This window comes from Sarcophilus harrisii, chromosome X (assembly GCF_902635505.1).
Source record: "Sarcophilus harrisii chromosome X, mSarHar1.11, whole genome shotgun sequence".
Taxonomy (NCBI): Eukaryota; Metazoa; Chordata; class Mammalia; order Dasyuromorphia; family Dasyuridae; genus Sarcophilus; species Sarcophilus harrisii.
Genome location: NC_045432.1, coordinates 8,288,828 through 8,311,842, shown reverse-complemented (window position 1 = coordinate 8,311,842; position 23,015 = coordinate 8,288,828). Strand labels below are relative to the sequence as shown.

The following is a 23,015-nucleotide window of genomic DNA, read 5'->3' as shown; positions in this document are numbered from 1 at the left end:
AAAGCTGGGACACTAATTGTGTTGGTGAAATTATGAACTGATCCAACCATTCTGGAGAATAATTTGGAACTATGCTCCAAAGTGCTATCAAACCGTGAATACTCTTTGATCCAGCAGTATTTCTACTGGGTCTGTATCCCAAAGAGATCATAAAAAAGGGAAAAGGACACACACGTATTAAAATGTTTGCAGCAGCCCTTTCTGTTAGTGATAAGGAATTGGAAACTGAGTAGATGTCCACTAGCTGGAGAATGGCTGATTAAGTTATGGTATATGAATGTTTTGGAATAGTCTTGTTCTATAAGAAATGATCACCAGGATGATTCAAAAAAGCCTGGAGAGACTTACATGAACTAATACTAATTGAAATGAGTAGAACCAAGAGAACATTGTACATAGCAACAACGAGATTAGGTGACAATCAATTCTGATGAAAATGACTCTTTTCAGCAATGAGGTGATTCAGGCCAATTCCCATAGACTTGTGATGGAGAGAGAGCCATCTGTACCCAGAGAGAGGACTGTGGGGACTGAGTGTGGATCATAACATAGTATTTTCACCTTTTTGTTATTTGCTTGCTTTTTTTCTTTATTTTTTCCTTTTTGATCTGATTTTTCTTATGCAGAATAATAAATGTGGAAATATGTTTAGAAAAATTGCATATGTTTAAGATTTATTGGATTACTTACTGTCTAGAGGAGGGGGTGGAGGGAAGGGAGAGAGAAAAATTTGGAATGCAAGGTTTTGCAAGGATGAATATTGACTATTGTAGGTTACGTCAAGAGACATGTGGCCTCTTGGCTGGGCAGATGGGAACTTTTTCAGTCTAGTATGAAAGCACTTTATTGGAACCTCTAAGATAACAAATCGGTGGTTTGTTCTGTGGAGGAGGTAGACTAAGTTTCGGGGGAACATCTTCCCAGAAGGAGTAACCTTAGTTTGTGGCAAGAGAATTTCTGGCTCCAGCTTCTGCTTCCCACTGTGATGAGAAAAACTGTGAAGGGAAAGCAAGCCTCCCAGAGACTTCTTGCCACCACTCTGATAAGGAGGGAACGCTTCCAGACCCTGTTCCTGTAAGCTCGAAGGTCATAAGGCTGGGGAAGAAGCCACAAGCCTTGTTCTGAGCAGCTGTCAGGTGTCCTTATCTTCCCGTCTTTGGTTACTTGTTGCCAGGCATGTACACCCCTATCTTCCTTCTTTCGCTTTCTGTAAAATTTGACTGTAGCCATCCTGCTCACGTATTCACATTCCACATGAGATTGCTGAATCCCATGCTTTGAGCTCTGACTTTTTTTCTCATTCAAAGTACATTCTCACCTTGATCCATTTGACCGGAGATCAATTAATCGGGAGGCAAGACAGGAAGAGACCGGGTTTGGTTAGCAACAACCGATGAGCAGTTGCTAGGTGATGAGCAATCATAGAACAAAGAGAGATGGACACAGAAAGGGTTTTCACTCAGCTTTGGGGCCATGTTACAAGAGCCCCAAAAGAATGTCTCTGGTGCAGTCCAGCCACTTTCTTTATTTGGAAAATTGAGTAACAGGGCTGGGAGGTCAGGTGATTTGGGGGAGAATATGTTAACTGGGGTTAGAGCTATGTATATAAATACAATCTGTTAAGTATCTCTGACTCTTTGACTTGGAGATTGACAGCAGTATCTAATCAATGGAACCTTGGATGATTTTTATCTCAAGGTTAAAGAAATAGCAATGGGGTTACGTCAGTAGAGACCTTCAGGATGGCAAGATCAGGATGAGCTTTACAAATCCTATCTTGAAAGAAGACGCCACTGTTTTACAGATTTCCTGCCAGGATAACTAATAAGATAACCGAGAAAATATCGCACTGGAGCAAATGTGCTATTTGGCCATTCCAAATTCGGACTCTGTGTGACCCTGAGCAAGTCACTTCATCCTGTTTGCCTCAGTTTCCTCATCTGTAAAAGGAACTGGAGATGAGAGATAGGCAACATGATCTTCTTCCCACAAATCACCTGACATCCCGGCCCTGTTAATTAAACTCCCAAATAAAGATAATGGCTGAGCTTTACCAGAGAGACTCTTTTTGGGCTCCTGTAACGTCGCCTCAAGGCTGAGTAAAACCCTTTTTGGGTCCATCTTTCTTTGTTTTACTGCTCACTTGTCACCTGGCAACTGCTCAATCAGTGGTTGCTAAGCACGGTTTTTTTTTTTTCTCTTCCTGCCTTGCTTAGGGATTTATTGACCTCCAGTCAAATGGCCCGAGGTGGGCGGGATTACTGTTTGAAGGGAGTTTAGAGGTTCTGGGACTAGGAACCCAAATCCTTAGAGAGTATTGTTTACACACTTGGATTACTAAAATTTGCCTGCATCCTTTCACAAGACTTAGTCTGATTGGAGTTCCCATGATGCTAGTTACAGGGGTAAACTTGGCTGATGGGCATGGGGGTGAGCCACAAAGTAAGGGGGCCTGCGGTTTCTGGGCTGGGAGCGGGAGGGAACAAGGTGGGACGTGCCCCCTCAGTCTGCATGCGCTCTCTCCCAGGAGACGAGCGTCCAGGGGAGGGAGGAAGGAAGGGAGGAAGGGAGGAAGGGAGGAAGGAAGAGAAGGAAGAGAAGGAAGAGAAGGAAGAGAAGGAAGAGAAGGAAGAGAAGGAAGAGAAGGAAGAGAAGGAAGAGAAGGAAGAGAAGGAAGAGAAGGAAGAGAAGGAAGAGAAGGAAGAGAAGGAAGAGAAGGAAGAGAAGGAAGGAAGGAAAGAAGGAAGGACGGACGATCCGGTGGGGTGGAAATTTCCCGGATGCAACAGGGAACGATCTGGGGCTAGGAAGGCCGCATGAAGGCCCCCAGCTTGGTGGACAAAGGGCCTAGGCTGCACCAGTGCCAGACCCAGGGCCTGCTGCGAATGGAGGCTAAAACGGAGCCCCGCCCCAAGCCCGCGGGCCCCAACCTGACAGTTCTTCTCTTTCTCCACCCTGGCAAAGGGAAGCAGGGTTCTAACTGAGGCACATCTCTGCCCCAACCCCCCACTCGCCCCAGGCCCAAGCCCCAGGACTAGAGCAACCTTGCTCTTTCTCCCCGGCAGCCAATGGCAGCAGCGAATCTGGCGGGCACAGATTGTTTATTTATCCCTTCCCAAAATTCCTTTGGACTTTCCCCACTATTAAAGGAAAATTTAACACGGGCCCCCCCCCCCATTCTTCCAATCCCCTCCTAATCCCCACTCAGCCCCACCGCAATACGAAGGAAGAAAGGGAATGCCGCCCGCCCCCCCACCACACACACTAGAGGGGGCCAGGCCGAGGTGAAAGAGAAGGGGGGTGGGGGTGGGAGTGCATCTGGTGCTGGTGAAATAAAAAAAAAGTGGCCAAACACTAAAGGGCCCCCACCTGCAATGGATACAAGCGTGAACCGAAAATCCGCATGCATAGGGACTGCATGGTGTGCCCCATACTCCGGACCACATCCTTTCAGAATCCCATGAGCCTCAGTGAGAGGTCAACAAGACTAACTGGTTTTGTACAGCCCGGGCCCTCTTGGAAGAATTTGTAGCTGATTCATTTTGATTTTCTTTATCTTTGGTCCTTTTGGTGAAATTGTAAAGCTTTAATGGGGACATTGTGAGAGGGGATTTGGATCTGGGCTCCTCCAAAAAAAATGAAACAAAGCAAAATTTCCTGCTATGCCCCACAGTGCATCATAATTCTATGGTTGCTACAGGTCCCAGGATTGCATTTCTCTTGCAATTGATTTAACATTTCATAGTCTCTTGGGACAGTTAATTTCTGCTGTTGAGCTTCTCTGCTTCCAATTTGCTTTTTCCTCACCAAATCTGTATCTAGCAAATTGACACAGTTTTTTAGGCATCTCAAACCCATTGCATAATTTTGCTACAGGCTGCTCCCTTTTGGCCAAATACAAAATTTCCAGTTTGGTTTTTTTAAGAGCCTGCAGCTTCATGGCCTAACTTTTCAAGTGACTTGCTTCAATTTACTAATCCGTTAAATTCTACCACTCTACCCGGGCCTTTATCTCTTTTCTCCACACAAAGCAGTCGGATAGAAGAGTTTTGGTAAAAAAAAAAAAAAAAAAAAAAAAAAAAAGAAAAGAAAAGCACTTCAGTTCTTAAATGAGGAACTGGTAACATCTTTGGGTAATGGCAAGATCAAGAATATGTCTATGTAATTCAGGTGGAATGCAGGAATAAAGTTCATAAAACAGAGGAAAAGATGAAATGATAAGATTATGATAACCCCAAAGAATTTTGTCCATGGGTGGGGTCAGAGCAAAACAAGTTGGCTCAGGTTCCTACTCCCTAAGGGGTTTACAAGGTCAGATTCAGTCCCTCCTGGACCTATAACCTCTCCTTGCTCAATGTCCCTAAATTCACGCTGAAAACTTTGCCTCATTCATTACAGAAATAATTGAAGTCATTCATCACGAGCCTTCTCTTCTCCCCCTTTCTCATCTGTTATCATTCAGATGTCTTTTTGCCTCTCTTTTCTCTTTCATCCCTCTCTCGAAGTGATGATGTGGCCCCACTCCTTCCCAAGGTCAAACCCTCTACCTGTACAAGTGGTCCCATTCTGTCCTGTCTCCTTCAAGAGATACCCACTCTTATATGTCCACTCTCTCATCTTTATTCTTTCTCTGTCTTCTGGCTCATTTCCTACTGACTACAAACATGCCCGTTTCTCCCCCAGACTGACAAATCCCTCACTTGATCCTTCTATCCATAATGAATAGGTGTTATTTCTCTTCTGCTCTTTGTAGTTAAACTCCTTGAAAAGGCCTACAATATGTGCCTCCACTTGCTCTCCATTTATTCTCTTCTCAACCCCTTATAAATTCAGCTTCCAACATTATCCTTCTACCAAAGATCTCTCCAAAGTTAGTAATGATCCTTTAGTAGACAAATCCCTTGGCCTTTTCTCAATTCTCAGTCTCTTTGACTTCTCTGTGGCCTTTGATGCTGTTAATCATTCTCTTTTCTTTGAAACTCCTCTCTAGGTTTTTGGGACACCCTATTCTCTCCAGGTTCTTCTCTTTTTTTTTTGACTGCTCCTCCTCTGTCTCTTTTGCTGGATCCTTTTCCAAATTATGCTATAATTGTCCCTCAGGTTTCTCTCTTGTCCCTTCTTCTCTTCTCTTTGTATACTGCCTCACTTGGGGATTTCATCAGTTTCTATGGACTGAATTCTCATCTCTATTCTGATGGGTCCCAAGTCTACCTATCCTGCCCCCCAATTCTCTTCTGATCCCCAATCTCACATCTGCAATTTTTTTCAGGCATTTTGAGCTAGGGGTCCTGTAGACATCTTAAACTCAACATTTCCAAAGCCACATTCATTCTTTGCCTCTGCTACTCCTATTGCTGTAGAGGGCAACACCATCGTCCCACTCCCTCAGGCTCACAACCGAGGAGTCATCCTGGACTCCTCACTCTCTCTCATCCCCCCATATCCAATCTGTTGCCTATGCTTGTCAACTTCATCTTTGCAGAATCTCTTGAATACATCTTCTCTCCTCTGACACTGCCACTCGTTCAGGTCCTCATCACCCGAAACTCTTGCAATAACTTACTGGTGGGTCTGCCTGCTTCAAATCTCCCCACTTCCAATCCATCCTCCATTCAGCCACCAAAGTTATTTTCCTGAAACACAGGTTCTGACCATGTCAGCCCCTCCTCTGATGGTCCCATGTAAGATCCCCAGAAACAGTCAGGCAATTTCCTTGGTGTCCTTATTCTAAATAAAAAAGGGAAATTCTCCCCTTGAATCCTTGCTACTAAAAAGGTAACCACACCCATCAGGGCAAGAATCCAAGTAGGCTCAGCGAAGTAGCTCAGAGGGGTGATTCTTTGAAGATTATACCCATATTCTTAGCCTAAAGAGGTTTAAGGTATTTTGCTTTCACAAATTGGCCACGAACGTTTCTACTAAGTATTCAAGGGATTACTGATTGCTCATATTAAACATCATATTGATATTTATATAAAATTCAGTGATAAGCAAGGTATCAACATTTAAACAGTTAAACAAATGAAAAATTTGCAAAATGCCGATTTCTAAAAGAATCTGTAGTCTAGGCTATCTAAAATTACAGCTCCTGAGCTAAGAATTTCTCCTGGGTGCTTGGAAATGCAAAGAGCCCTATTTCATCCCAGATAAGGACCCAAGTGATGGAGGGTGCTGTGTGTGTGTTTTGCTCAGATATGTTATGTGTCTTTATTGGTCTATCTAGATAGAGACTGAAGGGACACCAGAATACACATTTCTAGAGGTTTTTCCCCCCAACCCTGCCTTTTTCCAAAGAAGTCTTCAATTTCTGCCTGGAGGAAAAGTAGGAAGTTAGAGGCCAGAGTGTGGCCTCTTCCGAGAAAAAAAGGTACCAGATTAAAACTACGATCTATCAGATTAAAACCATACGATCTAGAGGCCATAATTTTTAGGTTCGTTACCCTCCTGGATACTATATTTTGTTAGATCAGGAGTGTCGAAAACTCTGTATCCAATAGTTTACTTTCCCACTGAATGGCAGTTCCATAATAGGTACATGTAATCCATGATGACAGCAAAACTAAATCAGAGCAGGTATATATATATGAGAATATACCAGACCATGCAGAGTAAATGAGCACTCCTATTGGAAGTGAGGTAACTCAACCGAAAGAAAGTCTCAGATCTTACTTAATGGGAAGTTTTCTGAAGTTTCTCATATACAGAGCTGGGGAAAGAGATATAAATGAGATACCAGCTGTACGTGGCAACTTCTTCCTAGAATTTCCCTTCTAAACATCTTCTCTGAAGACCAAGATTTCTATTTTTTTTAACTTTCACCAAGTGCACACTTCACACAGATACGATGCATTGAATAATCACTCTCCACCAATAAGAAGAGTCTTATGAAAATAGGTTTTCAGTTAGAGTTATGCATCTTATGCACTTCTTTACCGACCAATAATCGACTAAAGGGTGTTGAATGAGACAGTTTTATTTTTTTGGCCATGACCAGTATGTAAATCTGTTTTTCTTGACTATATTACTTTTCCTTATACTGCATATATGGATACTTTTTGTTAAAAAAAAAAAAAAAAAAAACAACAACAACAAGAAACAAAAAGAAAATATGAAATAATTTGTGGGAAACCTGAAGATTTAAACACGTAAGGGTCACAAGCCCTTTGCAGGCAGTCACTCCATGCTGTTTTCCAAAGGTCAGCAAAAAGAAATGTAAAATTCTCCTAATTTTAGCTTTCTTCTGTTTCTTCTGTTGTTCTGACCTACCCAATTTGACTACTACAGAGATCACTCATAGAAAGCAGAATTATTTATTAGAATCTCAAGAAGTGCACCCCATCCTGGTCTGTGAGCCAAATTTCACAGCAGGGTAGGGCCAGAGCCTCGAAAATGCTTACAGCTTTTATACATTTCAGACAAAGAACCTCAAAATCCCACCCTCTATATGTTGTGATTGGTCACATAAGTCTACTGTTCCCCTAGTTAGTCAGTGGAATGTAGTAGACAAGGTGATGTACGGCTTCTTCGGCCACGTAATCCCTTCGTTGGACGATGGAATGTAGTCCAGACCTTATCTAAAATCACGTGACTCCGGAGAAGCTGAAACCGAGGTCTATAGGCTTGATCTACTTTAACTAACAGTCTCTGATCAATATGTGCTTATTCTGTAAGCTCTTCACCTTTTCCCACACACTTCTTTGGCCACAGAGTCATCTGAAGCTGGAGATATCAATAAAATCTTGAGATACAGCACTATTGGAGATGTAAACTTTAATGTCATCTGATATTTTGGCTTGCACAAATTCAGTCCCTTTAATCCCTGGCCCTGAATCAGGGTTGCAGATCTAATAGGGCCCAGCTCTTCAGTCCATCAGCTATATTCTTTGAGTTGTTGTGGGAGGATGAGTTACAATTAAGGTTTTCACTGTTCTTTTCTGGAATATCCTTATTGTTGAAAGCTGAAGTGGCCAAGGGTGTGACAAGGAAGGCATATGTAATTAACCAGCTTCTACAAGCCTCCATCAAACACGCTTTATGTTTTTGTTACAAGGGTGTTGTTTTTATTTTCAGTCTCTTTTACCAATGATGGGGTGAGAAGGAAAGAAAATGGATTTTTGTTCTTTTTCAAAAAGAAAAAATTATCTTTATATTAAGTTTTGAGATATTTTCATTCTCAATTTAACCACAAAAAAGAACATTTCCATATCCAAAGTCAGAAAAAGATTATATGTGAAACCATAAAACTCTTATTAGATACAGTTTGCTTCTAAGTATGTCATAAATATAACGTGCAGCTTTCATGGCTGTCCTATTTATATTTTTTCCTGCTGAATTTCTTATTATTCTTTTCTGTGCATTTAATAAAATGCTTTGATAAGGGTCTGCCTTGCTTCCTCCTTCCCTCCAATCTACTTTTCCTCCTTCTCTTTTCTATTTCTTCCTTCCTTCCTTCTTTCCTTCTTTTTTTTCCTTCATTCTTTCCTAGTTCCCCCTAAATCCCATCCCTCCCTATTTGAAAAGAAGAAAAACCGCAGTACTTATAGCAATAAATAGTCAAGCAAAAAAAAAAAAATCTCCAAATGAGTCATGTCTGAAGATGCATGGCTCATTCTGTATATGGAGTCCGTCACACCTCTTTTAGGACATGTAAAGCATGTTTTCTCTAGAGGAGTGGCTGGTCAGAATTCTTAATGTTTTCTTTTACAATGTGGTTATTATTATCGAAATTGTTCCTTTGGTTCTGCTTACTTTACTCTATATCAGTTCATTTAAAATTTCCCAAGTTTATATCATTTTTTAGCTATATGATTTATATAATTTCAGTACATTCATAGATCATCAATTGTTCAGCCACTGACCAGTTGGTGATTCTCCTTTGTTATTTGGTAAAAGTAAAAGGGTTGCTATATTTTTGCACGTATGGTCCTCTTTGATCTCTTTAGCATACAGGACATTTAACTAGAGCATCGCTGAGTCAAAGGCTATGTGCTGGTTAATGACTTTTAGAGTATAGTCCCTAATTTGCTTTCTAGAATGGCTTTACCAATTCACAGCTTTATCGACAATGCACCTACATGTCTGTTCTCAGACACACCTGTCAACTATTATTATTTTCTTTTTTTAAATTATCTTTGCTAATCTAATAGGTGTGAGATGGAAGATCAGAGTTGCATTTACATTTCTCTTTATATCATGGATTTCAAACATTTTGGGGAAGAGTGAGCTATACGGTAGAATGACTATTAAAAACCTTGGATTTCTTCCTTTGAAAATCTACTGTTCAAATCCTTTTTCTGTATCCTTGGAGGTAGTGGTCCCGTGGATAGAGTGCTGGGCTTGGGGGTCAGGAAGATCTGAATGCAAATGCAGCTTCAAGACAACAGGTGTGTGATCATGGACAAGTCAGCTAAACTCTGTCTGCCTCAGTTTTCTCACCTGTAAAATTGGGGAGCAGTAAGTACCTTCCAGAGTTATCTTGAAGATCAAATGAGAATATTTGAAGAGTGCTTCACAGTGTGTGGGACATAGTAGACATTTAATAAATGCTTGTTTCCTTCCTGAATAAATTCCTTAAGTAAAGATATCTATATTCACATATATATATAGTATATATATGTACATACACATATGTACATTACTTGCTCTAAAGCGTTCCCCCAATTAACTATTTCCTTTTTACTTTGTTTTCCTGTATAATTCTAACTATATTTTTCCGTTTGTGTAAAAGATTTTCATTTTCATGTAATCAGAACTGTCCATTCTATCTCCTGTGCTTATTTTTTCTAATCCTGTAACCATAGTTGCAAAGGGTATTTTTTATCCCTTGCTCCTATGAGCTCTGATGATGTGACCTTTATCAGAGCTTATTACCAGATGGCACATTTACAAAAATAGACCACATATTAGGACACAGAGAAATCTCAAATAAATGAAAAACAGTAGAAATCCTTGTGACATCGTCACAGACACTCACCCCCCCCCCACACCTTTAAATGGGAATACTTAAATTAGGGACTAAAAAGCAGAGTTTTAATGAATCCTTAATAAAGAAATCTTAACTAACGAGTGTATCAAAGAAAAAACAATCATTGTGAAAGAAACTGATGACAGAACATTGAACTTTAAAGAAAAAATATTTGTGCTGCATAATTGATTCTCAAAAATGGAGAATATTCAATTCATTTTATGAAAGAAATCTAGTTCTAATATTTAAAAGAGGGAAAGATGAAGCAAAGAAAGGGAACTATAAAGCCAGATCACTATTGAATATTGATTTAAAATTTTTAAACAAAAGCTTGAGGAAAAAAAGATTAGAGCAATATCTATAAAAGATTATTCAGTATGATCAATTTGGATTTCTGCCAAGAAGGCAAGGATTGTTGAACGCTAAGAAAACAATTACCTCGGTTATATACATAGATAGATAGATAGATTTAAAATGATCATATCAATAGATGTAGAAAGTCTTGGCCAAAAGATTTTTTCATTTATGCGAAAACAGCGCAAAAAGTACAAAATTGATGCCGTCCCCCCTCCCCAGTCCTACAAAGCATTAGGGAGAGAGGTATCTTTTCTGAATGTGACGACAACAATCCGTCTCAAAGCCTATCGAGTGTAATTCAAACTGAACTAAAGCCAGACTATTGTCATTGATCGGGCTTATTTGACAGAGTCAACAAGTCTCAGTTAAGCACTTCCTCTGCGCCGGGCTTTGGGGCTGGGAATCAGGACGGGGAAAATCACTTTCTTTCTTTCAAGGCTGTCCGATTCTACCGGGGGCGACAGCAGGGGAAGAACTGCGTTTATGCGAGTTCTACCGTGCAAATGGTCAGTCAATCTCCTCGGGAAAGAGTCTGCCCAGTGGGGGACAGGGGCCTCCAGCTGAATTTGGAAGGAAAGTAGAAGGCCGGGCCGCCGGCTGGGCTGGGGGCTGGGGGACAGGGTGGCCGTGACAGATGGGCCGATTTAGAAAGATAGCTGACAGCTGAGGGGAGGATAGCCTGGGAGCCACTGCGCAGGCGGCCTGGGCGGGGAGGGGAGGCGGGGTGGGGAGGGGGCCGGGGCCGGAGTGGGCCCGGGGCAGGCGGGGCTCAGTCCGGAGAGGGGAGGGGGCGTGTCTGGGAGGAGGGGGCGGGATGTTACTAGGGTAGAAATAGCAGACCCTAGCCGCTGATTGGACAGAGCTCATCGGGGCGCATCGGGTGGTGGCTGGAGCCAGAGGAACAAGATGGCGGCGTAGGCGGAGTGACCCGGCGGCGACGTCGGGGGCAGCGGCCGGAACGTCGCCTCCGCCTACTGCGCCGCTTAGAGCTGGCACGTCACCACCAAACCTGCGTTGGCAGCGACGGCGGCGGTGGTGTCTGGCGGCTGCTGGACCCGAAAGGAGCTGCCCCGGCGGGAAGGCCCGGGCCTCCGCAGACCCTGAGGCGGGCTCGGCCGGAGGGAGGCAGACACCGCGCGGGCGGCTCTAGTGGCGGCGGCGGCGGCGGCACCGGCGGCACCGGCGGCACCGGCCCGGGTCCGACTCCGACCCAACCCGACTAGCTCGCGCCCGGTGGGTGAGGCCTGGCCGGCCTGGTCCCCGCTTCGACCCCCATCGTGAGCGACCCTCCTCCGTTCGCTACCATCTCCGTCTTTACCTGCAGGATGGCTAGCAGCATAGTCGGGGGCAAATACGAGCTGCTGCGGAAGGTCGGGGCCGGCTCGTTCGGCGACATCTACCTGGCCATCAACATCACCAACGGCGAGGAGGTGGCCGTGAAGCTGGAGTCGCAGAAAGCCAAGCACCCCCAGCTGCTGTACGAGAGCAAGCTGTACAAGGTCCTGCAGGGCGGGGTGGGCATCCCCCACATGCGCTGGTACGGCCAGGAGAAGGACTACAACGTCCTCGTCATGGACCTCCTGGGGCCCAGCCTGGAGGACCTGTTCAATTTCTGCTCGCGCAGGTTCACCATGAAAACCGTGCTGATGCTGGCCGACCAGATGATCAGCAGGATCGAATATGTGCACACCAAGAACTTTATCCACCGGGACATCAAGCCTGACAATTTCCTGATGGGCATCGGGCGCCATTGTAATAAGCTCTTTCTCATTGACTTTGGACTGGCCAAAAAGTACCGAGACAACAGAACAAAACAGCATATACCCTACAGAGAAGATAAAAACCTCACGGGCACCGCCAGGTATGCCAGCATCAATGCACACCTGGGCATCGAGCAGAGCCGGCGTGATGACATGGAGTCCCTGGGCTACGTGCTGATGTACTTCAACAGGACCAGCCTGCCCTGGCAAGGACTGAAGGCTGCCACCAAGAAGCAGAAGTACGAGAAGATCAGCGAGAAGAAGATGTCCACCCCCGTGGAAGTCCTCTGCCAGGGCTTTCCTGCAGAATTTGCCATGTATCTCAATTACTGCCGTGGCCTGCGCTTTGAAGAGGCGCCTGATTACATGTACCTGAGGCAGCTGTTTCGTATTCTTTTCAGGACTCTGAACCACCAGTACGACTACACTTTCGATTGGACAATGTTAAAACAGAAAGTGACCTAAAGGGCAGGCTCTTCTAATGGGTAGGGTCGGCAGACCCCCAAACCCGACAGGTTTCCAAGCATGAAGAGAGAAACATATGAAGTAGAGCAGATGATTGGACTAGGACTATGTGGCTCCCCAAATCTGGACATTTTCGTTCATATGTACACTTGCCGGTGGTTGTGGACAACCATTTACTTGATATAAAGAACTTAATTTCAGTATGAACTGGCTCTGGTCAACATTGGTGATGCTGCCTTCTGAGTTGTAGCTGCTGTGATCTTGAATATTACCTGAGATAGTGAAACATGTACAATTTTTGCATTTTTAAGTGAAAAAAATTAAATGATTAACACAAGTGATGGAGAGAAATTGTGCATATTACAATTTTTGTTACTTTTTGTTTTAAATTACACTGCAGTGAAATCTCATTTCATAAGAACAGCATGAACATTTTTCAGCCACAGTTGTAATACGTGTAAATGCTCGCAATTGTGTACTCTTAAAAGTATTTTTTCCCTCCCTGAGGTTTGAAAGTTGTAAACATTCTTAAAATTGTTGACTTCTATGTGCAAGCCAGCTGACATGGTAGCAACCAAAGATTCAGACTGCCTGCTTACTGTGCTAGAAATAACAGCATCTAAAGTGAAGATTTAAGAAAAACTTAGTGACTACTAGATTATCTTTAGAACTCTGCATTAACTCTATCATATTCTTGCTGTTAAAAAAAATTGTCACAGAAAGTTAACATCTTAAAATTGAACTTGTATGTAAGTTGTTTATGTAAATGTAATCACTGTAAACATCTATCTGACCTGTGATTGTGTTTTTATTTTGAAATGGGAGCTTTTTTGTTTACAAATTCATTAAAAACTAAAAATTGTTTCTGTTTAAAAAAAACAAAACAAAAACATTGGATATGTGTGATTAGTATAAAGAAGCTGAGAATGACCCCAAAGGTGGGATCCTGGGTGATTGGGAGGATGATAGTGCCCGGGACAGTCAAAGAGGAGTTGGGCAAAGGGAGAGGGGTGTGGAGAAGGACGGGAGGGTGGAAATCATGATAGATACAGAGACAGACATTAGCAACTGGGGGGGAGGGGCAGTGGTTCCCTTAGGTACTTTACTGAGGCTAAGGCAAGCTCTTTAGAAAAATTACTTGGTGTATTTAAGCAACTTTAGGATCGAAATCCTCTTCGGTAGATTGCAGCAGTGTGATTGAAGGCTTTGACAATTACCATACTTATCATTGACATGCAATATAGACCGTCTAATTCCCATTATTGGTTCCAAACATTCCCTCTTAGTCCTTGGGAGCTTTATTCTTTTCATACAGTGCTCTCTGATAGGGTTTCAAGCATGAACCAGGTACAATTGATTACTTAAGAAGGTCCTGGACCTGAGAAAGGCACTGTAGCTCCCTCACCAAGGTTTTTTCCTAGGTGGTAGCTCTAACTCCTAAATAAATCAGAGCATTCAAACTTTCTCTGATCTCAGAGTACATATAGTTCCAATGAAAAGTCAAAAATAGCCTCTGCAATCTCCAAATGAATAATGTGAGAAATTTCTAAAACTAGCGCTAAATTTAAAATCTTAAGAACATACAATAATTTATATAAATCTGGAAATCAACCAACCAATCCTTTTGAATGCATACCCAAATAATGATAGCGTTTAGATCAAGCTTTAAGGTTTACTTCACAACTATAGTCTCATTTTACCCAAGCCACTGCCCTGGGGAGGGAGGTGCTATAATTATCCCTAGTTTAAAGATCTGGAAACTGAGGCAGTCCTATTTGAGTGATTTGCCCAGGGGCAGATAGTTAGCGAAGGTGAGCAACTTTGAATTAGGTCTACATGACTCGAACGACTGTGCTCTATTCCCACTACCTAAGCATCCAATTACTTGCGTAAATAAACTCAAAATAACAAAGGCATAGCACCATCCCTTCCTCCCAGAACACACATCAGCTAGGTTACGAGTAAACTTTATTCCCAATTCATTTGATCAAAACCAATATAAAAATAAATTTAATATTGTTGAGTGCTAAATTGCTCAGTGATTCCAACTTATTCCCCCATATCTATAAGCATATTAAGATCTCTGAAATTAATCTTAAAAATAATTAGAAATCTAAAAACTACTATCAACCTGGGGGGGGAAATGAGCTCTTTAGAGACAGTCTCATTTCCCAGATGGTTTTCTGAAGGAAGGATTTCCTGTTACAAATTCCCTTTGCTCTGGTATGTTACTTTCTACTCTAGACTGTCTTCTCCATTGACTTCTTGCTTCTGGAATTCTAGATGAATTCCTTGCGTTCAAGTGTGTGCTCCTTTGGTTAGAGATGAAAATGATTTTTCCCTTATGGAATAAGGCACTTTGTATTTATAATTAAGCATCTCTTCAACTAGACATTATTGTTTTCTATAGCCATTAGCCTGTCTTGCTATGCTCTTCTTATCTTGATGATAGCTAAAAACTTTCTTATATTTTGGGACAGTTTTTTGCAATGCTGGGCTTGACTTCCTTACTATTCTTTTTTGGGGGGAAGGGGAAAGGGAGTTTAGGTGTATAGCTTTTGCTACAGATTCCCACTGATAGCTAGGTGATGTGATGGATAAAGAACTGAGCCTGCAGTCCAGAAAATCTGAGTTTAAAGCCTTAATCACTTGCTAGCTGTGAGATCCTGGGCAAGTTATTTTACCTCTGTCTACCTCAGTTTCCTTATCTGCAAAATGAAGACAATAATAACGCCTATCTCCCCAAACTGGGTTGAGACTCAAATGAGAGCAGTGATTCTCGAATCATTCACTTTGACAGAGTTTTGATGTGGAAAGTGCTTTATGAAGAAATCTTAGTGTTATAAATAAAAGGAACTGGAACACAATAGGTACTTAATAAATGTATGTTCCTGTCCCTCTCCTTCCCTATAGCAGAGACCAAAATGAAGACTGCCGGTTCCTGTTTAAGTAAAAGTCACAATTTCTATTTTCCTTCTATTGGAGAAAAGAATCAAAGCCTCTGATTTTTTTTTTTTTCAGTTGAATCAAAAATACGAGTTGAGTGTGCAAAGAAAAGGTACAGGAATCAATCTAAGCCATTGTGGGAAACTGGCTCATGAACTAAGTAGTTTCTGTTAGAACAATCAATCTCAAAATTAGATGAAGAGATCCTGAATATCTGAACATCTGGATTTTAGAGACTGGGGTAAGCATAGTATTTCCAGCACACTTTTGAAAAGTAGAGAGAGAACTGAGCTGTGATAGAGAAGGGAGAAATCAAAGAGAGTCTTTGACATCACCATGTCTTGAAGCAGAAGTCACATGAAGAGGCTATTTCCTGTCTTGCTGTGCTAGAGCCAGCTGGGAGTGGCTCAGGAGAGCCAGTTGTTAAATGTCCAATGTTGAATATTAACACTTCAGAAGTCAGCAAATGCTACAATTCAGGGTTTGATTTATTCCTTTGTTGATTGTCTAGATTTAGGAAAGTGGCGGGGGGAATGTTAGTAATGCAGAATAAACTTTAAAATGTGTCGTATGTATTTTTTAGAGGAGAGTACATTGTTAAACATTTACCAGCCCCTTTCCCCAAAGCTTTGTCTATCCATGGTGTAACATAATTTACTGTTTCATTACCCAAATGTTTCCAGTAAATTGAATTCTGTCTCAACCAGAAGGTCAGGAATGACCTGAGACAAATTTAAATGTAAGAAAAGATCCAGAGCCCAACCTCTGCCTAGATGTTAGGACCTTTCTTAAGTGGGGAGTTTGGAGTGATTATGACAGAAATTAGAACTTTGCATCTAAAATAAGCTCCCCAAAAACCCTATAAAGAAGAAAACCAAATGGACCTTAGGAAGGATCATTATATTGACCACTCCGATTAAAAAGAGCTAATTATAATAGTTCTCTCCCCACCCCCCAAGTTCACAGAATTATATTTCTCTTTTCATTAATTCACTTTAATAAATTTAATTTCTGAACTTTGCTGCTTCAAACCATATTTCAAATCTTCTCATTGTGTGATTAGATCTAGTTTCCCTTTTGTCCCTGCAATGTCTCTTTTATGAACGAGCACGCTTTTCTTAGGCATCTCAAATTTCCGTATAATTTTGCTACAGACAGATCAGGGGTGAAGATCCAAGTTTATAAGCACAACTTCCCTTTTTTCCACATGAAATATTTCTAATTTGATTTCTTAAAATCCACTCCAAATGTGTGATTTTTATTCTTTTTAGGTAACTTTGTTTCCAATATTTTCATCCATTACATTCTGCCAAATCATCAAAGAAGCATACTGGAGTTCAGCAAAATATTTTTTCCTAGCCAAAAAAAATGTGTCTTTTTCTCAAGTTTACTTGACTCATTCTTGTGGAAATTTTTTCCACTGAGCTATTTTCTTTGAAATTAAAAACAAACAGACAAACAATACCCTTCCCCCCTCCCCCCCCCTAAAAAAACCCAACACTCTCTGTGTTGGAGAGAAGAGAAAGTTAAAAGCATAGTCAATCCTTGCAGAGGGGACTACATAAGCACCAAATAATTCTGGGACCTTAAAAAGGCAAACCTTTGAATTCATTAGAGAGAAACCAGAATACATACTTCATTTCATTTAAGACTTAAACATCTTTTCCACAAAATAGACTTTAAGAGAAACAAAAGTAAAACAAAATGTGTTTTTGCTTTATGTTAAAGTCCCTGATTTGTTTCCATATACTAAAATCTATTTAGCATAGTATTTTTTTAAGAAAGGATCTTTCTTTTGGAAAATCTTTCACCCAAAGTGCCAAGTCAACCTGTGTCACGAATTTGCTGATTTTCCTGTTTAGACTGGGTATGCACAATATTGAAGTCCTTCTAGAGACACCTCTAGCTTTGATGTCTTGTTTCCCATTCTGAAGGTTCCTCCAGATGTCCAGTAAGATACTACTGTTAGTAATGAGGAGTCTGGCCTCAAAAAAAAATCACTACTTCAATTGGAGCATCATCCAATTGGGAAGCTGGCTTTGGACCTCATTGACCAACAGGATAGTAGCCTGACCCTCAAACTGAAGGTTTCCAAGAGCCATGATGCCTTGCCTCCTCTGTTGTGGCTCTGCTATATAGACAAGAATTTTTTTCTCTTTTGCACCTCTGAACCTTCCCAAGATATCTTGGGACTTGTTGACTAGATTTCTTAAGGATCAGGTCTTAAATCAAAACCAATCTGATCCTAAAGAGTCACCAGTAAGTTCCAGGCCAAGCTCATTTGGTCATTTTTTGAGTACTGAATTAAATGTAAATAGCAGTGATTTCTGCTTTGGCCAGAAACCTTAACGATCTTCCCCTCCCAGATTCATTTATTTATTTAGATTTCTTTGGAGCAGATGAAAGAGGAGATTCTTTGCCTCAATTGCTACCTAGCTTTAATCACTGAATGGGTGTGGCCTCAATCAAAGTGAGACCTGGTGAGCAACTTAGCTTCTTAAAAAGGCCAAGGTGACTCATTGCATTCAGGGCCATCTCCAGTAGTCTTGATCTGTATCTTGCCCCTGGACCCAGGTGGCTCTGGAGGGGAAAGTGAGGCCAGTGACCTTGCCCAATCCCCTCTCAGCCCATCTTCTTTCACCCCAATCCTCCCTCCAGCACTTAAATCCAATTCACTTGCATGTCATGATAGCTTGACATCACCTCCCTGATGTTAACATCAGGTTAACATCAGTTAACAGGTCCTCTTTGAGAAGGAAGAACAAACAATAATTCCATAAGAATACACATACCCTAATCAAACCATCACTACTCATCAAAGAGTAGTGAGAGCTACAGATACAAACATGAACAGAATCATGACCAAATAACCTGATTTTCCTTTCAAATGGTCATATTTTAAGGGGAACAGCAAGACAAGGTAGGTAAATGCTGAGTAAAACCTGCAAGGGTTCAAAATGTCCCCTTTCTCTATTTAGCTGGCAACAGAAGACTTTCAAAATACAGCATCTCAGAAGCATACCTCTAAATAGATATAGGATTTATTGTCCCAAAGCATCATTTCATTATTCAATGAAAATCCTTTAGCCTGCATTTTAAGGCACATTTTTAAAATTATACATAAGAGCTTCTGCTATGAGTGAACTGTGAATTTCATCCTCTAGACTCTTAAGAAAGAGTTGTAAGGAAAAAAGAAAGAGGTTGTCTCATTCTGGCCAGTTTTTAAAGCTGCAGCCTGTTCTAGGTATGCATTCTGATGAGGTCTAGATACGGGGCACCTAAATGAAATTAGGGTTTAATTGAGGTCTAGTGGCTGGTTCGGGGTACAGGGAGTCAAATAGAGCTTCCCTGCAACCCCTTTGGATTCGGCACAAGGGTGGAGAGTTAAATGAAGTCTAGTAGCGGTGCGAGAGTCCCCTGTAAAGGAATTTACAGGCCTGAAAACCTAGATTGATAAAAGAGGTTTATTATGGAGTTTGGAAGTAAGGTTAAAGTCTAGTTAAGGAAATAGGTGAGGATAAAGAGAGGAGGGCACCAGAAACAGGGTTCCAGTGGACAGAGATCCCTGGTGTGCCAGGCATAAGACTGGCATGTTTGGACCCTCTGCAAAGAGAGAATTTTAGTTTGGCTCTTTTATATTGAGAGATTTAGCTAAAGGGGCCTGTGGGTGGTGTCACAAGTTGGATCCTCAATGGGTTTCAGTGAGGGCTAGAGCTTGCTTGGTGGGGGCTGGGAAACCTGAGCAGATCATTAGAATGGGGGCTGGGACGGCCCAAGTTGGCTCAGATCTGATGGTGGCTGGGACAGGCCCTGATCTTCTATTGGAATTCAAAGGGGTGCTTTTGACCAGGATTTGTGAATCAAAGGTCCTAGCTTCCTGGATTGACAAATCAATTTGAAAGGACTAGTTTCTTAAAGGGACCACAACCTGCATCAATTCAATCAAAAGCCATTTGAATCTATGTGAGAAGGGATGCAAAATGCCAAATGTTGGGAGATCTGGGCATGCCCAGGACAAGCTCCTCAGGAAGCCTTCATATTGGAGGGGGTGGGGGAGGGAGAGGCATTATGAACTGAACTTGTAAGAAGAAAAAGATTTTTCTCTCTCTCTCTCTCTCTCCCTCTGTACCTCTTTGACCCTGGCTTTCAGAAATGGGCCTGGAGGGGGGGGTTGCTGCTTTTGTTCTGTTCCATTTTTCCTCAGTTTTAGGTGTCTGTATTGATCTTGGAGCTGTGGGATTTCAGGAAGGATGGTGTAATCAACCAACTAGCCCAACATGGAAACCTGGGACTTGAGCCTAAAAAGGGTTTTGGACTTAGAATTGAGACTTCCCTCTACTTGAACTGAACTAACCTAGAGACTGAGGTGGTGAAAAGGGTTGGGGGGTTAGGGGAGGAAGGATCATGCCACCCACAGATCTGAGGAGTGAATTTGTAAATTCCGAATTATACTTGTTGAAGTAAATATTCCTTTGTAAAAGCTAATCCTAACATTGATAGTTAAATGAAACTAGGGCATTGGGGACCCTCCCCTATAAATTGAAAGGAACACTATTGGCCAGAGACAGAGTCATTAGCAGAGACTCAAGATACCCCTCAAGAGGAGTATACAACAGAGAATCCCTGGAGAAGGGGTAAAATTTAATATACCTATACCTCAGGCCGCGTAGGCAAGGTATAAAGTGATATACACACATTTCTATTTATATCTATTTCTAGCTACATCATATATGTACATATATCAATACCCTCCCTACACACATACATGTACACACACAAATATATAATCATCTCTGCTCAGAAAAGGCAAAAATCCATCCTGCCTTTCAAAATCCCCAACATAATTCAATGCCATTAACAAATCATCGTATTCCCCGACTCAGAAAAAGAGGGGCAAAAATCTATAAGATCAAATGTAGTTTAAAAATTCAGGTAAGAGTTTTGACTCAAAAAGTGTTATCCTATCAACCTGAGCTTTACCATAAGTGATTTTAAAGAGGAATCCTTCCTGAGCATGCAAGATCTCTCCATTTAGAAACTGTCTACTCTTTTGAAGTGAATGATGTAAACAGATTTAAATGCTTGTCAAACCTCTTGGTTTGACCAAGAGGCCCCAGATGGAGACATCCTAGGCCCTGGTAGAGACATCCTAGGAACAAGAGCCTCAGGAAGAACAGGGCCCCGAAGACCACTGGCTTTCTTTCCTCCCTACCTTGTCCTTGAATCTAGAATCCAAAGGAGTAACCCTTGTGGCTAAGGGAACTGCCATCTTCAGTACCAATGGCACCTGGAGGGGAGGTAGGCATATGAACTGTGGGCATTGCAGCACCCCGAGCCAGTAACTTTTTTAGATACAACCCCAAAACAGGCTCTTCAGATGCTTACGGATCCCACAGCCTCAGCTGAAGCTCTTCAGATACTTACAGATCCCACAGCCTCAGCTGAAGCTTCTGAAGCTACGATTCCATAAATTCTTATGACCACATTTTTTGAAATGTCACATGACTAAACATCAGAAACTGATATCGTTTTTATCAATGGAAGTGACATTAAGAACGAGGTGTGACTGTCTAATTGGTTGCTGTGCCCTAATGATGACAGAGCCTCAGCTGACTAGCAGCTGAAATCTCCTTACTCTTCCTTGTAGTCACCTCTATGAGAAAGAGTTCCTTGAAAGCAGGGACTGTTGGGGCTTTCTCTTTGTATTTCCAGTTTACCACAGTGATTTGCACTCAAGGAGTCAAAGGTGAAGGATATGAGTAAAGGTGCAACTTTTGCTAGAAAGGGTGACCAGGGATGCAATACCATCAGGAAAAGGCCAGGTTTCAGAGTACCAGAAGATGAAAGAAAAGAGAAAGAAAAGGTTTCCAAAGAAAGCAGATTTGGGAATTATGGAATGCTTATTCCTGAGATCACAGTGGACGGGGTATGGGGTTGGGGTTAGAGGGACTGGAAGTGAGTGACTAGGGATGGGAACCCAGGTTTTACATCAGAAGCTAGAGCTTCCGAATCACTGAGATGGAGCCGTGGATTTTTGTTTTGTTTTATTTTTGCTGGAGTGGGGGAGTGTGCTAAACACTGAAGAATAAATTCTGCAAAGTTAGTCATTGGAGTTATTATTGTTGAGGGAGGCAGGTGATTAGACTGTTCAAAAATCTCCATAGAATTCGACCTCTTAATAAGCAGCAATACATAGACAGACAGCTTTGAAGATATAAATACAAGTAAGTGAGACAGGCCCTGGGTATATTGAGGGGTCTGACCTTTCTATTATTGCCTCTTGAATTTTGTTATTACCGTTTATGTTGTTTTTGCTTATTTCTGTGTTATGTATAAAAGTGATGCTGATTTTTGTGGGTTTATTTGTGACTGAAACTTGCCTGAAGCTGCATGTGTGCATGTATGCATGTGTCCGGGTATAGATGTATGCATGGAAACACACAGGAGAGACTGAAGATGCTCTCGGAGGGAGAGCGCAAAAATTGAGGATGAGAAAAGGCATCTTGAGGAAGAGACTTGAAAGCATCCAGGGCAGGAGGGATGTGGAAAGGAAGAGTAAGAACATCGCAGACAGGGGAGGGAGACAGCCTTGGGAAAGGCCGGGAGCGGGAGATAGAGGTCCAGGATCACTAGATGAAATGGGGGAGGGGGTGGTAAATGTAAAAAGACTGGAAAAGTAGGAAGGTGCCAGATTATAAAAGGATTGAAAAACCAAGCAGGGGTTTCGATCTGATTCTAGGCATATTAGGAAGCCATTTGGATTTATTGACTAGGGAGTGACATGGCTTTAGGAGAACCACAATGGAGGATGGATTATGGCTGAAGGAGAACTGAGGCAGAGAGCCCAATCAGGCCATAGAAGTGTCAAGAGCGGAGAACATGCCGGACTGCATCGGGGGTCGGGGCACGGGGGTGGGGGAATGGGGAGAGGCGGAGGAGGGCGGGGAAGGTGTCTGGGTCGGAGGAGCCACTCCAAACACCTTCTTTTGGGTTGGCCAGGGAGGAGGTTGGGTGAATGGGGAGGAGGAGCCGCAGCTCTGCTGGGAGGAGGGCGAGAGAGAGGGAGGAGGACGGAGAAGAGGAGGAGGGGAGATTCAGCCTTTCTCTGCACACACCCGCCTCGCTCAGACTATAGCCCTCTCGGGTCTCGGACTTCCCCGCCACCCGGCTTGCTGCCTTAGGAGCGGCTCCGGGCCAGGCGCAGACGAGAACCGAGGCAGGGGGCCGGGCCAGCCCCCTCCGCACACCACCGCGCCGCATTGTCCCCGCTGCCTCTTCTCGGCCGCCGGCAGATGCGGAGCCACCTTCACCCCAGGGATGCTCAAAGGGCTAGGTCACACCAGTTTTGCGTCGTGGGCCATTTTGGCCGTGACGAAGCCTGTGGACCTGCTTTCATAATATTATGCGTTAAACAGATGCATAAAATCAAAAATGCCTTGGCTTACAAAGGGAAAAATATACTGAAGTACACTTATCTAAGGGGTGTGTGTGGGTGTGTGTGTATGTGTGTGTGTATGTGTGTG

The 23,015-nt window shown here is 42.5% G+C and overlaps 1 protein-coding gene across 1 annotated transcript; it reads left to right on the top strand.

The window, feature by feature from the left end:
• Window positions 1-11,556: 11,556 nt before the first annotated feature.
• On the top strand, window positions 11,557-13,332 carry LOC105751130 (casein kinase I). Its single transcript, XM_012553588.3, is given in 1 exon segment — window positions 11,557-13,332. A coding segment is annotated over 1 exon segment (1,086 nt). The 5' UTR covers window positions 11,557-11,646; the 3' UTR covers window positions 12,733-13,332.
• The last annotated feature ends 9,683 nt before the right edge of the window (window positions 13,333-23,015 follow it).